Source organism: Protopterus annectens, chromosome 16.part0 (assembly GCF_019279795.1).
Source record: "Protopterus annectens isolate FY-2018-M chromosome 16.part0, PAN1.0, whole genome shotgun sequence".
NCBI lineage: Eukaryota > Metazoa > Chordata > Ceratodontiformes > Protopteridae > Protopterus > Protopterus annectens.
The window spans coordinates 144,107,395-144,119,540 of NC_056750.1; the positions used below are offsets into that span (position 1 = coordinate 144,107,395).

The 12,146-nt window shown below is 41.7% G+C and overlaps 1 protein-coding gene across 1 annotated transcript in view; it reads left to right on the top strand.

Moving 5' to 3' along the window:
• LIG3 (DNA ligase 3) overlaps positions 1-12,146 on the top strand; it is a 1,243,614-nt gene that overhangs the window by 245,643 nt on the left and 985,825 nt on the right. The window contains exon 8 of the mRNA XM_044058542.1: positions 8,722-8,799. Coding sequence (XP_043914477.1) covers positions 8,722-8,799 — 78 coding nt within the window. The remainder of the gene's footprint in view (positions 1-8,721; positions 8,800-12,146) is intronic.

Sequence of the window (12,146 nt, forward strand, 5' to 3'; positions counted from 1 at the left end):
GCTCTAGGATGGCTAGTATTTTCTACCCTTCTGCAGTTCAACCAGCTTATAGTAGCGCATAAAGTACTCTACAATCAGAAAACACTCCTGCCCTTAAAAATATTCTCAGCCCCCATAATGCCCCCAGGCCACTATGCTCATCTAATAAACTAATGATACTGACCCAAAAATCCACCAACTCTGCAGGCGATGCACTATTTGCCAACTCAATTGGTAAAATCTGTATCTACTCCCTACAACCATTACCAAGGAAACCTCACTACCCCTATTTAAAAGAGACCTCAAAGACTACCTCGTATCACATTGGCTGTGCCCTTGTTCTAAACCTGATTAACAACTCCACTGCTACCCAGTTTGCTGTTTAGTTAAATGTTCATCGTGTTTCACTGTTGCAGTCATTACACTTGGGTTATCCTGCTGGCAGGCTACCCGCAGTCGGCCCAAGTTCCAAAGTCTAGGTCTGGGGCCAGTTGCTGTTGCCTCTTCCCTGACGTCAGTGCACCAGGGGTATAAAAGATGCATCCAACGCCATTTTCTTCAGTCTTTCTTGCCACGCGGTGCCCAAAGCAGAAGAAGTTCGCAAGTGCCTGTAGGCCGACTCCTGAGATTTTCGAAATAGAGTTTCAGAATCGAAGTCTTCAATAAAGCTAAGTACCCCGTTGGGGAAACTTTTTCTTGCTCCGGACCGATGTCAGTAAAAGTTAACAATTGTATTTCTTGTGGGAAGCAAATACCTCATAAGGATTTTCACTCTTACTGTATTCCTTGCCTAGGCCCTGACCACGACGTTACTAGTTGTTGGTTTTGTGCTAGATTCAACAAATACACTATTAAACGTTGGTTTGATTTTGCATTACATTACTTTGGCCGAAGGTTTAACTATATAATGCCGTATGAACAACCGACGACCGGAATTCATAAAAAACGCAATGACAAGTAAAAGGACAGGCATCCGAGGTCCAAAACCGACAACGAAGCCTCTTCTAGGCCAGTCGCCAGTTCGCCGGTTCTCAGTGAGGTGCTTTTGCAGCCCCTGACACCCGCTACCTCAGAGCCACAGGCCGTATCCGTCTCGCACATGGAGACAACTAGGCCTCTGGATACTCAAGGTATTGGGCCTACAGAAAATATTCCCTCAGATGGGTCTGGATCCGCTGAGCAGGCATCGGCTTCTGAGGGCGTTTTCAGACCTTCACAGCTTACTATTAAATCCTCTGCAGCAGCCAAAGTACAGTCAAAGACACCATTAAAGACAAAGAAACAAGTACAGCATTCTCCTGGACAGTCAACCATGCCAAAGAAACAGATGCTTAAAATGGCCGAAGACTTAATTACTTTGATCAGGGGTTCCCATCCCCCTCCTGATAAAAGGCCTAGGCAAGACAGTGACTATGATTCCTCTTACCAGGTTTCTATTTCCTCTGATTCCTCTTCAGATCAGGGCTATTATCTTCCTCCCTATGAGAACTCTGATGCTGAAGAATCTATACCTTCAGCCTCTCCGCCTGAGGATTACTCTTGTGGGGAAACTCTGCACACCATGAGGGAACATTTCCACTGGGAGAGCCAGGATTATTCAGAATCCAAGAAAAGGCTCAGAGATTTTCTTTTACTGCCTCAACACAGGCCCCTGGCTATTCCCCTTGTGCTTGATATAGTTGATGATGTTTTCTCTGAATCTAGTCTGTCTCCTGATTCTTTACCCCCTGCACCAGTCAAGCCAGACAGGTATTACAGGGTCCCTGACTCTCATAAATTTCTTTATAAAAACCCTGCTGCTGACCCTGAAACCATTTCTCACGGTCCCAAAGGGATTAAGGCTTCCACTGCTAAAAACCCTGTTCCCTCTGATAGGGATTCTAGAGCTCTGGATAGATGGGGGAAAAAAGTTTACACCTCTGCTACTTTAGCTGTAAGGGCTTTAAACTGCCAGTTTCACATGCTTAAATATCAACAGTACCTCATATATTTGTTAAAACAGAAAATGCTTACAAATTCAGACAATCCTGACAATAAGGAAATGCAGGAATTATTGCATGCATCTGAACAAGTGGGAAAGCATATTCTGCAATGTGGTTTTGATTCATTAGAGGCTTCTTGCAGAGCCGTAGTTACAGGCTCTGTCATTTGAAGGCATGCTTGGATGAAAGAACAAAGTTTACCTGAACATGTTAAAGTAAAATTATTGGATGCTCCATTACAGCATGATACTTAGTTTGGTGTTAAGGCAGAAGAGGTGTTAAAGAAAATGGAGGATAAAGCAAAATCTATGCAGACAGTAAAAGATTTCTTACAGGTTCAACCACCTAGGTTTAGTAGAAACTGGCCTTCTAAAAATTGGTCCTTTCAGGTGTCAGACAGGCCACAAAGAGGAGGATACAGACACCCAAGAGGCAGATCTCAGCCCCAAGGCTCCTACAGACCTAAACAATGGGGTGCTTCTTCCCTTAAGACCAATCACAACCTTATAGAAAACAGTCCCAGTGACTTTCCTCTACAAAGGCCAAACACTTCCTTTTGGCAGCACCCCTAGGGGGAAAGCTAGCACTTTTCACACAAAATTGGCACATAATCACCAGGACAAATGGGTACTGAATATAGTTTCTCAGGGTTACAGGTTCCGCTTTCACACTCTTCCAAAATCAAAAGGTATGCCGGACCTGCCACAAAACCATTGGGCAGAGGCACAAAAGGAAATTGCTGCTCTCATGGACATGGGAGCTATTCAAAGAGTACCACAGCAAGAACAGGGACAAGGATTTTACTCAAGACTCTTCCTGGTTCCCAGAAAGGACAAAGCCTGGAGACCAATACTGGACTTGTCAATCCTAAATACTTTCCTGGATGTTCCAAACTTCAAAATGTTAACACTGCAGCAACTTCTACCCATGCTGGGCAAGAAGGCTTGGCTAGTTACTTTGGACCTCAAGGAGGCATACCTGCATGTCTCAGTCAGACACAGAAGATACCTCAGATTCATAGCTGGCTCAATGCATTACCAATTCTCTGCACTGCCCTTTGGCTTATTTACTGCGCCCAGGGTCTTCACAAAATGCCTGGCACCAGTAATTGCATTTTGCAGACAAAGAGGAATTCAGATATATCCCTACTTAGACGACTGCCTTATTCAAGCAGAGAGCAAGGACATTCTACTAAAGCATCTGGCATTTGTAAAAAGATTATTAATCTGCCTAGGGTACACAGTAAACAAAACGAAATCAAAAAGTAGTACCCTCTCAAGAGATAATATTCCTGGGTGCAAGCTTAAGTACAACTGCCCAGATGGCTTATCTCACACCAGACAAGCAAAGGCAACTGACTCATTACTTTCAGATGATGGCAACAAAGACCCAGCTCCCTGCAAGAAAAATTCTGCAGGCCCTGGTCTTCATGGGTTCCTGCATTCTACTATTTCCATATGCAAGACTGCATATGAGGAAACTACAATGGTATCTAAAAAGTGTTTGGACTCAGCATTGCCACAGCCTGGAAACAATAGTAACTATAATTCCCTGTCTACAACAGGAGTTTCGATGGTGGTCCAGGGCCTGTCACCAGAACAAGGGACAGCCCTTTACCTTACCCACAGCCCACAGCCAGGCAGACAATAATAACGGATGCATCGGATTATGCCTGGGGGGCACACATGGCAGGGAAATGTATTCAGGGCATGTGGCCCAAGAAACAAATGCATCTTCACATCAATCAAAAAGAGATGCTAGCTGTACAGAATGCCCTGACAGCCTTCAAGAATCTACTACATCCAGGACAACTATTACTAAAGACGGACAACACCACAGTTATGTGGTACATAAACAAGCAAAGGGGCACACATTCCCACCCCCTCTGCAGGCAAGGAATGACTCTGTGGAGCACAGCATTGACCTATCAAGTACATCTGCAGGCACAATTCCTGCCAGGAAAGAAAAATACACTGGCAGATGAACTAAGCAGAAACCTCATGGATCTGCACGAATGGAAACTAAATCCACAGGTCTTCAGCATGATAACAAGGAAATGGGGACGCCCAGACATAGATCTTTTTGCCTCCCCTCGCAACTGTCAACTACAGAAATTCTGCACAAGAACTTATCTCACAAGCATGGAAAGTGGATGCTCTTTCATTCAGCTGGAAAACTCTCACAGTTTATGCCTTCCCTCCACTGCCTCTTCTTCCCAAGGTACTCCTAAAAGTCAGACAAGAGAAGCCAAAAATGATCCTGATTGACCCAGACTGGCCACGCCAGCACTGGTACCCAATCCTAAAGAGCTTGTCTCGAGGCCCAGCCTGGCCTTTACCTCAAATTCCTCATCTTCTGACTCAACAAAACAATCTGATTCTACACAGTCAACTCAGAACCTTAAATCTGGCTGCATGGCAGATAATATAGCCACTCAGACCACACCTCTCTCTAAAGCTGTTATGGATGTCATTTTAGAAACCAGGAGGCCCAGCACTAGGAAATCTTATGCAGAAAAATGGAAGAGATTCTGTGCTTGGAACCAGGCACAAGGACTCGAACCACTTGTTCCAAATATACCTCAGATTTTACAATACCTAACTGAGATGCTGGACAAAGGCCTATCCTTTTCATCTATTAAAATCCATGCCTCTGCCATTCCAGCTCATTACAATACAGAACCTCCTATTTTTTCACATCCACTGCTAAGGCAGTACCTCAGAGGGGCAAGAAACATAAGACCCCCAAGGAGAGCACTAATACCTACTTAGGACCTCAATTTTGTATTAGAAAAGCTCACACTGCCTCCTTTTGAGCCAGCCAACACAGCTGATATAAAATTCTTATCATGGAAAACTGCTCTGCTCCTAGCAATAACTTCAGCAAGAAGAGTTTCAGAGTTACAGGCATTAATGGCAGTGGAACCTTTCATCATTTTTCATCAGGACAGGGTCTCTCTAAGGACAAACCCAACATTTATGCCAAAGGTGGTTTCCAGCGTGGCTCTTACCAAACCATTCATTTGCCAACTTTTTATCCAAATCCCCAGAATAAGGGGGAGAGACTTCTGCACACTTTGGATATACACAGACAGCTACGATTCTACTTGGACAAAACAAAAACTTTCAGAAAAACTGAGCAACTGTTTGTAGCTTATGCTGCAGGATCACAAGGAAAGCCTATCTCAAAGCAGACAATTTCAAAATGGATAGGACACTGCATTCTCTTCTGCTATGCACAACATGGCAAATCAGTGCCTAAGGGCATAAGGCCACATTCCACCAGAGCAGCAGCCACTTCAGCAGCCTTTCTCAGAGGAGTACCAACCAAAGACATTTTAGAAGCTGCAACCTGGAGTTCAGTGCACACTTTCACTAAGCACTACTACTTATCTCTCTACCCTAAATCCAGAGCAGGCTTTGCCACTGCAGTTCTGCAGGGCCTGGTAGCCTCTCCTAATCCTATTTAGGCCCAGCCACCCAACCTCAGCTTTGAGATTCAACCCAAGTGAAATGACTGCAACAGTGAAACACGATGAACATAGTACAATTGTGTACCTGCCATAAATGTAGATGTTCGAGTGTATTCACTGTTGCAGTCCAGGTTACTCACCCACCATCCCCCTTTCTCATTGCTGGGTCCTTTTTGTACTTCTTTACTCTCTACAACCTATGTGGTGTATTTGCTTGTAGATGAAGGAAATGTTATTTTGGTACATGCATGTTTTTTGACATAATTTTTTCCAGCCTTTCCTATTTGGGGGTACCTGACATCTGGGACAAGAGAAACTGAAGAAAATGGCGTTGGTTGCATCTTTTATACCCCTGGCGCACTGACGTCAGGGAAGAGGTGACAGCAACCGACGCCGGACCTAGACTTTGGAACTCGGGCCGATTGCAGTGAATACACTCGAACATCTACATTTATGGTAGGTACACAACTGTACTTTACCCATGCCTCATATCATATGTATGTCTGCACATTGTAAATTATGATATCTGCTTATATGCTATGTTTATATTTTGATATGTTTTCTGAGTCTAAAACTCAGTTATGTATGTACTGTCTCTGTTCTGTTTTGTTATGAGAAGCTTTTCTCCCGGGCCTCCGCTGAAAATGGACATGTATTCAGTCAGACTATCCCGGTCAACAAATGTAAAATAAAAAATACATTTTATATATATATATATATATATATATATATATATATATATATATATATATATATATATATATGTATGTATGTGTGTGTGTGTGTGTGTGTTGACAACTGTATGTACTAATTCCATGGTTGTACAATCTTTGGGGTAAGGGCACATTCTCCTTCTCTGGGGATTGTCTGTTTTAAACACCTGTCGATCAAAGCCTGCCAACAAAACAAATGTCAACAGTGTTTCACTCTATAAAAAATTAATAACCATATATATATATATATATATATATATATATATATATATATATGTGTGTGTGTGTGTATGTGTTTATTTATAGCTGTCTATATCTATCTTTCCATGTCTATCTATTTATATATATATATATATATATATATATATATATATATATATATATATATATATATATTCCTATCTAAACATCGAATGTTCACAACAGTGAACATTATAACATCGAACCCAGAACATTGAAAACCTGGAACATCAAACAAGAAAGACTGTCATTGTGTGGGATCAGGGTACAATGGGAATTGGAGTTTTGCTCCTTTCCTAACTCTAGTGCAATCTCTGAGTTTGTATGTATAATTAGTATGGGGTGTGGGAGGACGTTTTGACTCACCCCTCTGCAAAAAAGCAGTTTTTGTGTTTCTTGTTTAGGTTTTGATGTTCCCAGTTCAATATTATTATTATTTTTGCTGTTGTGAACATTCATTGTTTAGATATGATTCCATATATATTAATATGAAATATCTTTGGACGACTGGTTATTCCCTGAAATATATGAAAGTAGGAACATCCTGATAAACAATCCTTTACATTTTAAAATAAAAGTTGTTAACATCCAAAATCATTTCAGTGCCACAGCATCCGTGGCAGGAACTAAACACTTGTGATGAACTGTTTGTATGAAGACACATTGGGTAACACGGAAACATGCAGAGAATCTGAAGAAGATGGTGACAAAGAAGAGGAACATCTTCTGTGTAAGTACTTGTATATTTAGCAATAAGCAGTTCTGAAGCATCACTTTCTCCATGTGCTGCATTATAGAAGCAGTGCACAAAGAAAAAAACATAATACAGTATGCGTGTGTGTCTTTGTTTATTGCCCTTTTAATTGGTTTCATAGCATTCTTTCTCATCTGAGTAAGTGAATGTTTTGTTTGGTATATCGCTTGAGGCTAAAGCAGGTTCATACAACGCTGAACTGAGAACTTCCTTTCAGTATTGGTTGACACTTTATTAGAAATGAATTAGAGATTGATTTGTTTCTAAGCTAGCAACAAGCAGACTTAGGCTTAACCTAGAATTAAGACGGAGGAGGAGGAAAAAGCAGGAGAGGATAAGTAGAAAAACACACCTTCTGATAGAGCTCAAACAAAATATGAAAGAACAGTGATGAGAAGCATGTTGGGCACCTAAATGTGCAGCAAAGTCAGGAATGTTTAGAATAGCCACATGGACGTACCTGCACAGGTGTTATTATACTCCAAGCAGGCTTCATTTTTCATTAATATGGTCTTTGCTGGAGATGCTAGCATGGAAAGTGAAGCGGATGAGAATGTTTTCTAGGGATATGCAGTGTTAGCTGGCTTTTATCCAGACATGCAGGAAATGTTAGATGCACTAGGAGAGAGAGCAAGATGAAGGGAAGAAAGTATATTTTTGGTTGTGACCGTGGGATAGAAGAACAAATATATTTTAAGGCAGTGTTGACTCTTACAATACTGGTTTCAAAGAAGGCCATTACCAGAAAATGAGAATCGAGATGTAGGCCAGAAATAGGAGATGTAATGGATATTATGAAAAGCCTAAGTAAGGAACAGATAGTTAATGCCAGGCACTGAGGAGAAAAAAGGAGAATGCATGTTAACAAATAAAACCTGTGGGGCCAAACGTTCAGACGCTAGATGTTCAAGAGACAGCGATATGAGAAGAGAAACATATAAATGTATGACCTTATAGGATAATAAGACAAGTAATAAGAAAGTCTGATGTGTGAAAGAGATCACAAATGTTGATAGAAAATGAATATGGTTGCAAGTCGTATGGGCTTCACAAAAATAAATAAAAGAATGCATACACACGCACACACACGCATATATATATATATATATATATATATATATATATATATATATATAAAATCTAACTCGGATAATTCATGTAAAAGAGCATAAGGGACTGAGGATCAAAAGCCAGAAAGATTTAAAGTTGTATCTGCTGCTGTCATAAAGTTAAAGTACATTATGTAAATTACGAGGTAATAATTCATAGATATATGTAACTAAGTTGGTTTTATTAAAAAGAAAAAGAAATTAAACATATTGTAGTAAATATAAGATAGTTTTAAATCATTCAATGGAATGCCTTATGTGCAATGTATCAGAATGTTAATTTGTTCCTGTTTTGTGTCTACTGTGTGTTTACGATTGTTAAAAGCAGTGGAACAAAATGAATCTGGTTGGACGGAAGGGTACTGCAGTTAAATATCTTAGCTTGTGGTGATACAGTACAGCATGTTAAATATTTTGTGGTTGGAAGAAATCCATACTAAATCACTTGATTTTATCTTTTATCTTGAGGTAGATGTACATCCAATGACTTGAAGTGCATTATCCGGTTGATAAAGCATGACTTGAAAATGAATGCTGGAGCCAAACATGTGTAAGTATCCTGATTAGCATGTAATTATTTTCTACTAAGGAATTTTTAGATTGTCCTTTCCCTTATCTTGCCTGCTTAAGTTTTACAACTGCCTTCCTGTCCTGGTATTTAGTGTTACTCTTTGCACCTCTCTGTTATTCTTCCATTCCTAGCCTTCTTTTTTTTGTGTCTTCTTCTGAATTGTCACCATGTATCTTCAAATTTGGGATTAAGTATTCTCATTAACGACAGGATGAAAACTGGTAGGACTTTAGCTCAACAGTAGAAATTTTCCCAGAATACCCAGTCACTCACCTTTTCCCCCCATCATAATTGTATTCCTTGGTACAGTACTCTGGATCTCTTTTGCTATGCATTGAAGTTGCTTCTGCATAGAGAATGGCTATAGGCTGCTGCTTTATTTGAGTGTATTTTTACTCATATTTCTGTAATGCTTCGCTTAGATAGTTAAACAACTTCCCTCAAGATGTAGACAGACTTGGGAAGAGAGTGTTCTCATCCTTTACATTTACTTGGAGGACAGTAAACAACTCATCTCATGTGCTGAGATTCCAGAAACATTTGGCATTGGAAGCTTCCAAGAAACTGAAAGGGTTGCCAGAAGGGGAACTCAAGAAGAAACTGTAGTCCCAGATGTCAGCCATGTGCTGCATCTCACATCTGCCCTTGCTGACAACCCATAATACACTAGAAAGCTCAGTGAAGGTGGCTAGCACTGGTATGACAAGACACTGCACTTGGCTGCACCTCACAGAATTTGATACAAACACTAAATCCAGATTCTTGAATACCCGTTCTGACAGGACCGTATTATTTGGACAGACAGTCGAAGCTTAATTATAGTAGCAGGAACAGGAGGGCAGAGTCCTCATAGCTGTATGGACAGAATTTCACCCTGCACAATGTATGTTTTTTTAGAATGCAGCAGAGTCTGCTTCAGCTGTATTTATGACATGAGCAACTCTAGTGTGACAACAGAGACTCTGGAAGATGCTTTGATAACTGGTGAAATGAATGACAACCAAAAGGCATTTAGAATCTGCAGATTAATAAGGGAATTATGGGCCTCCAGCTGGAGGCCTGCAGTCTACTCCATGAGGATATTCCCAGCAGTCTCACTCTGGAGGCATTTGGGGGTTACCTGTTGCTCCACTTATCCACATTGGCTGACTATCACCAAAAACAAGTGGGTGATGACAGTCATTTCCACAGGCAACACTCCTCTTCCTTCCCAGTCTGCACTCTCATATGTTCATAGGTGTTTACTAGGTTAATGACCACAAGGGCCTTTTTAAGCCTAGCTATGCATCCCAAATCTCTGACAAGTTTGGATACCCTTGAAAAGTGTAAGCAGGGGCCTGTGAGATGAACCATTTACAGGTTGCCTGTGCCCATTAGAGACATAGGTGCCAAACCAGGGATGAATTTCCTGTTCCCCATCCAGTTGTCCAAGTTCCACTTAAATTGGGTTAGGGAAGAGCTCTGCTTCACATGAATGGGTACCCTGTTCCATAGACAGGGTAGCCTCTGGCATACATACCTGTCTCTCTAGCAAGTCCTTTTTATATCACAGACAAGATTTAAATCGGGTAATTCCGGTGCTGTTGGTTTTGTGGATATGCAGGAGCTCCATCAAAGTGGAGTCTGACAATGCCCTGTATGCCAGGCATAGATCTCCCCTCAAAAGCTTGTAGCATATAGAACACAGGGATAAGGCCTTGAGGCGGTCTGCAGAAGATGTTTTGCTTACGCCCTTTCTTTTAGTGAGGAACCTCTATGGATGTTCCAATTGTAGGATATGCCTGGTTAGGTACATACCAAAGGGGGCATTGTACTCGATGTGAGTTCTGATGAATGCCGAAAACAGTGACTTCCTTGGACTTGGTTGCCATACCTTAGTTTATAAGTTGCACAGCACAGAATGATTTCCTCACTGTTGTAGATATGTAATGGTCAAAGTCTAGATTACTATCTATGTGTGCACCCAAGTCCCTGACTACTGGGTCAGCTGTAACGGGTGTGTTTGTCAGTATGATAGTTACCAGGGATGGAAGACTTCCCAAAGGATACTATTATGCATTTCTTGGCATTTAGGTTTAGTCCATGGCTCTGACACCAGTTTCTGTGTTAGCCCCTCCTGGAAAATATTTGTGTCAGTGTGGAATTTAATGACAGCTCCTAATTTGCAATCATCTGCAAAATAAGTCAACCATAGACCACCAACATTGGCCTTTACTTCAGAGAAGTAAATTACAAAAAGGAGCAGTCAAAGGACTGATCCCTGAGGGACTCCACTTGTGACTGGCCTATTTGTAGAGGTGGACTTCCCAATTCTAACTTCCTGGGTCCTGTCTTTGAGCCAGTTGGCTATCCACTGGGTGAGATGCAAGTTTGTACATAACCTCTTGAGTTTGTCAACAATGCCCGAGTGGGGTGTTGTGCCAAATGCCTTGGCCAGGTCAAGGTAGGCAGTGTGAACCATTTTCCCTCATCCATTGCTTTAGTTACCTTCTTAAAGAAGTCCACCAGGTTGAGTAAGCATGATCTGCCCTTGATGAAACCAAACTGGGTTGGGTCCAGTGTCAATAGGTTTGCTATGTCTCTGTTGATCATTTCCAGGATTATTTCCATGGCTTTACATACAAGACTAGTGAGACTTATGGGTCTGTAGCCATTGATGCAGTGATGTTCATCGTGTTACACTGCTGCAGTCATCACACTTGGGTTATCTGCCATCAGGCGGTCCCGCAGCCGGCCTGAGTTCCAAAGTCTTGGTCCGGCGTCGGTTGCGGTCGCTTCTTCCCTGACGTCAGTGCGACATGGGTATAAAAGAGGCAGCCAACGCCATTTTCTTCAGTCTTTCTTGCCGTGCGGTGCCCGAAGCAGAAGCAGTTCGCAAGTGCCGGTCGGCCGACTCCTGAGATTTTCAAATCGAATTTCAGACCGAAGTCTTCAATAAAGCGAAGTACCCAGTTGGGGAATCTTTTCTTGCCTCATACCGATGTCAGAAAAAATTAATAATTGCATTTTTTGTGGGAAGCAAATACCTCATAAGGATTTTCATTCTTATTGTATTCCTTGCCTAGGCCCAGACCACGATGTCACAGGTTGTCGGTTTTGTGCTAGGTTTAACAAACGATCTATTAAACGTCGGTTTGATTTCGCCCAACATTATTTTGGTAGAAAATTTAATTACACCATGCCGTCGGAGCAACCGACGACCGGGATGCATAAAAAGTGCAAAGATAAGGACAGACAGCCGAGACCCAAACCAGACACCGAGGCCTCTGCTAGGCCAGTCGCCAGTTCTCCGATTTTCAGTGAGGCGCCTACGCAGCCCCTGACGA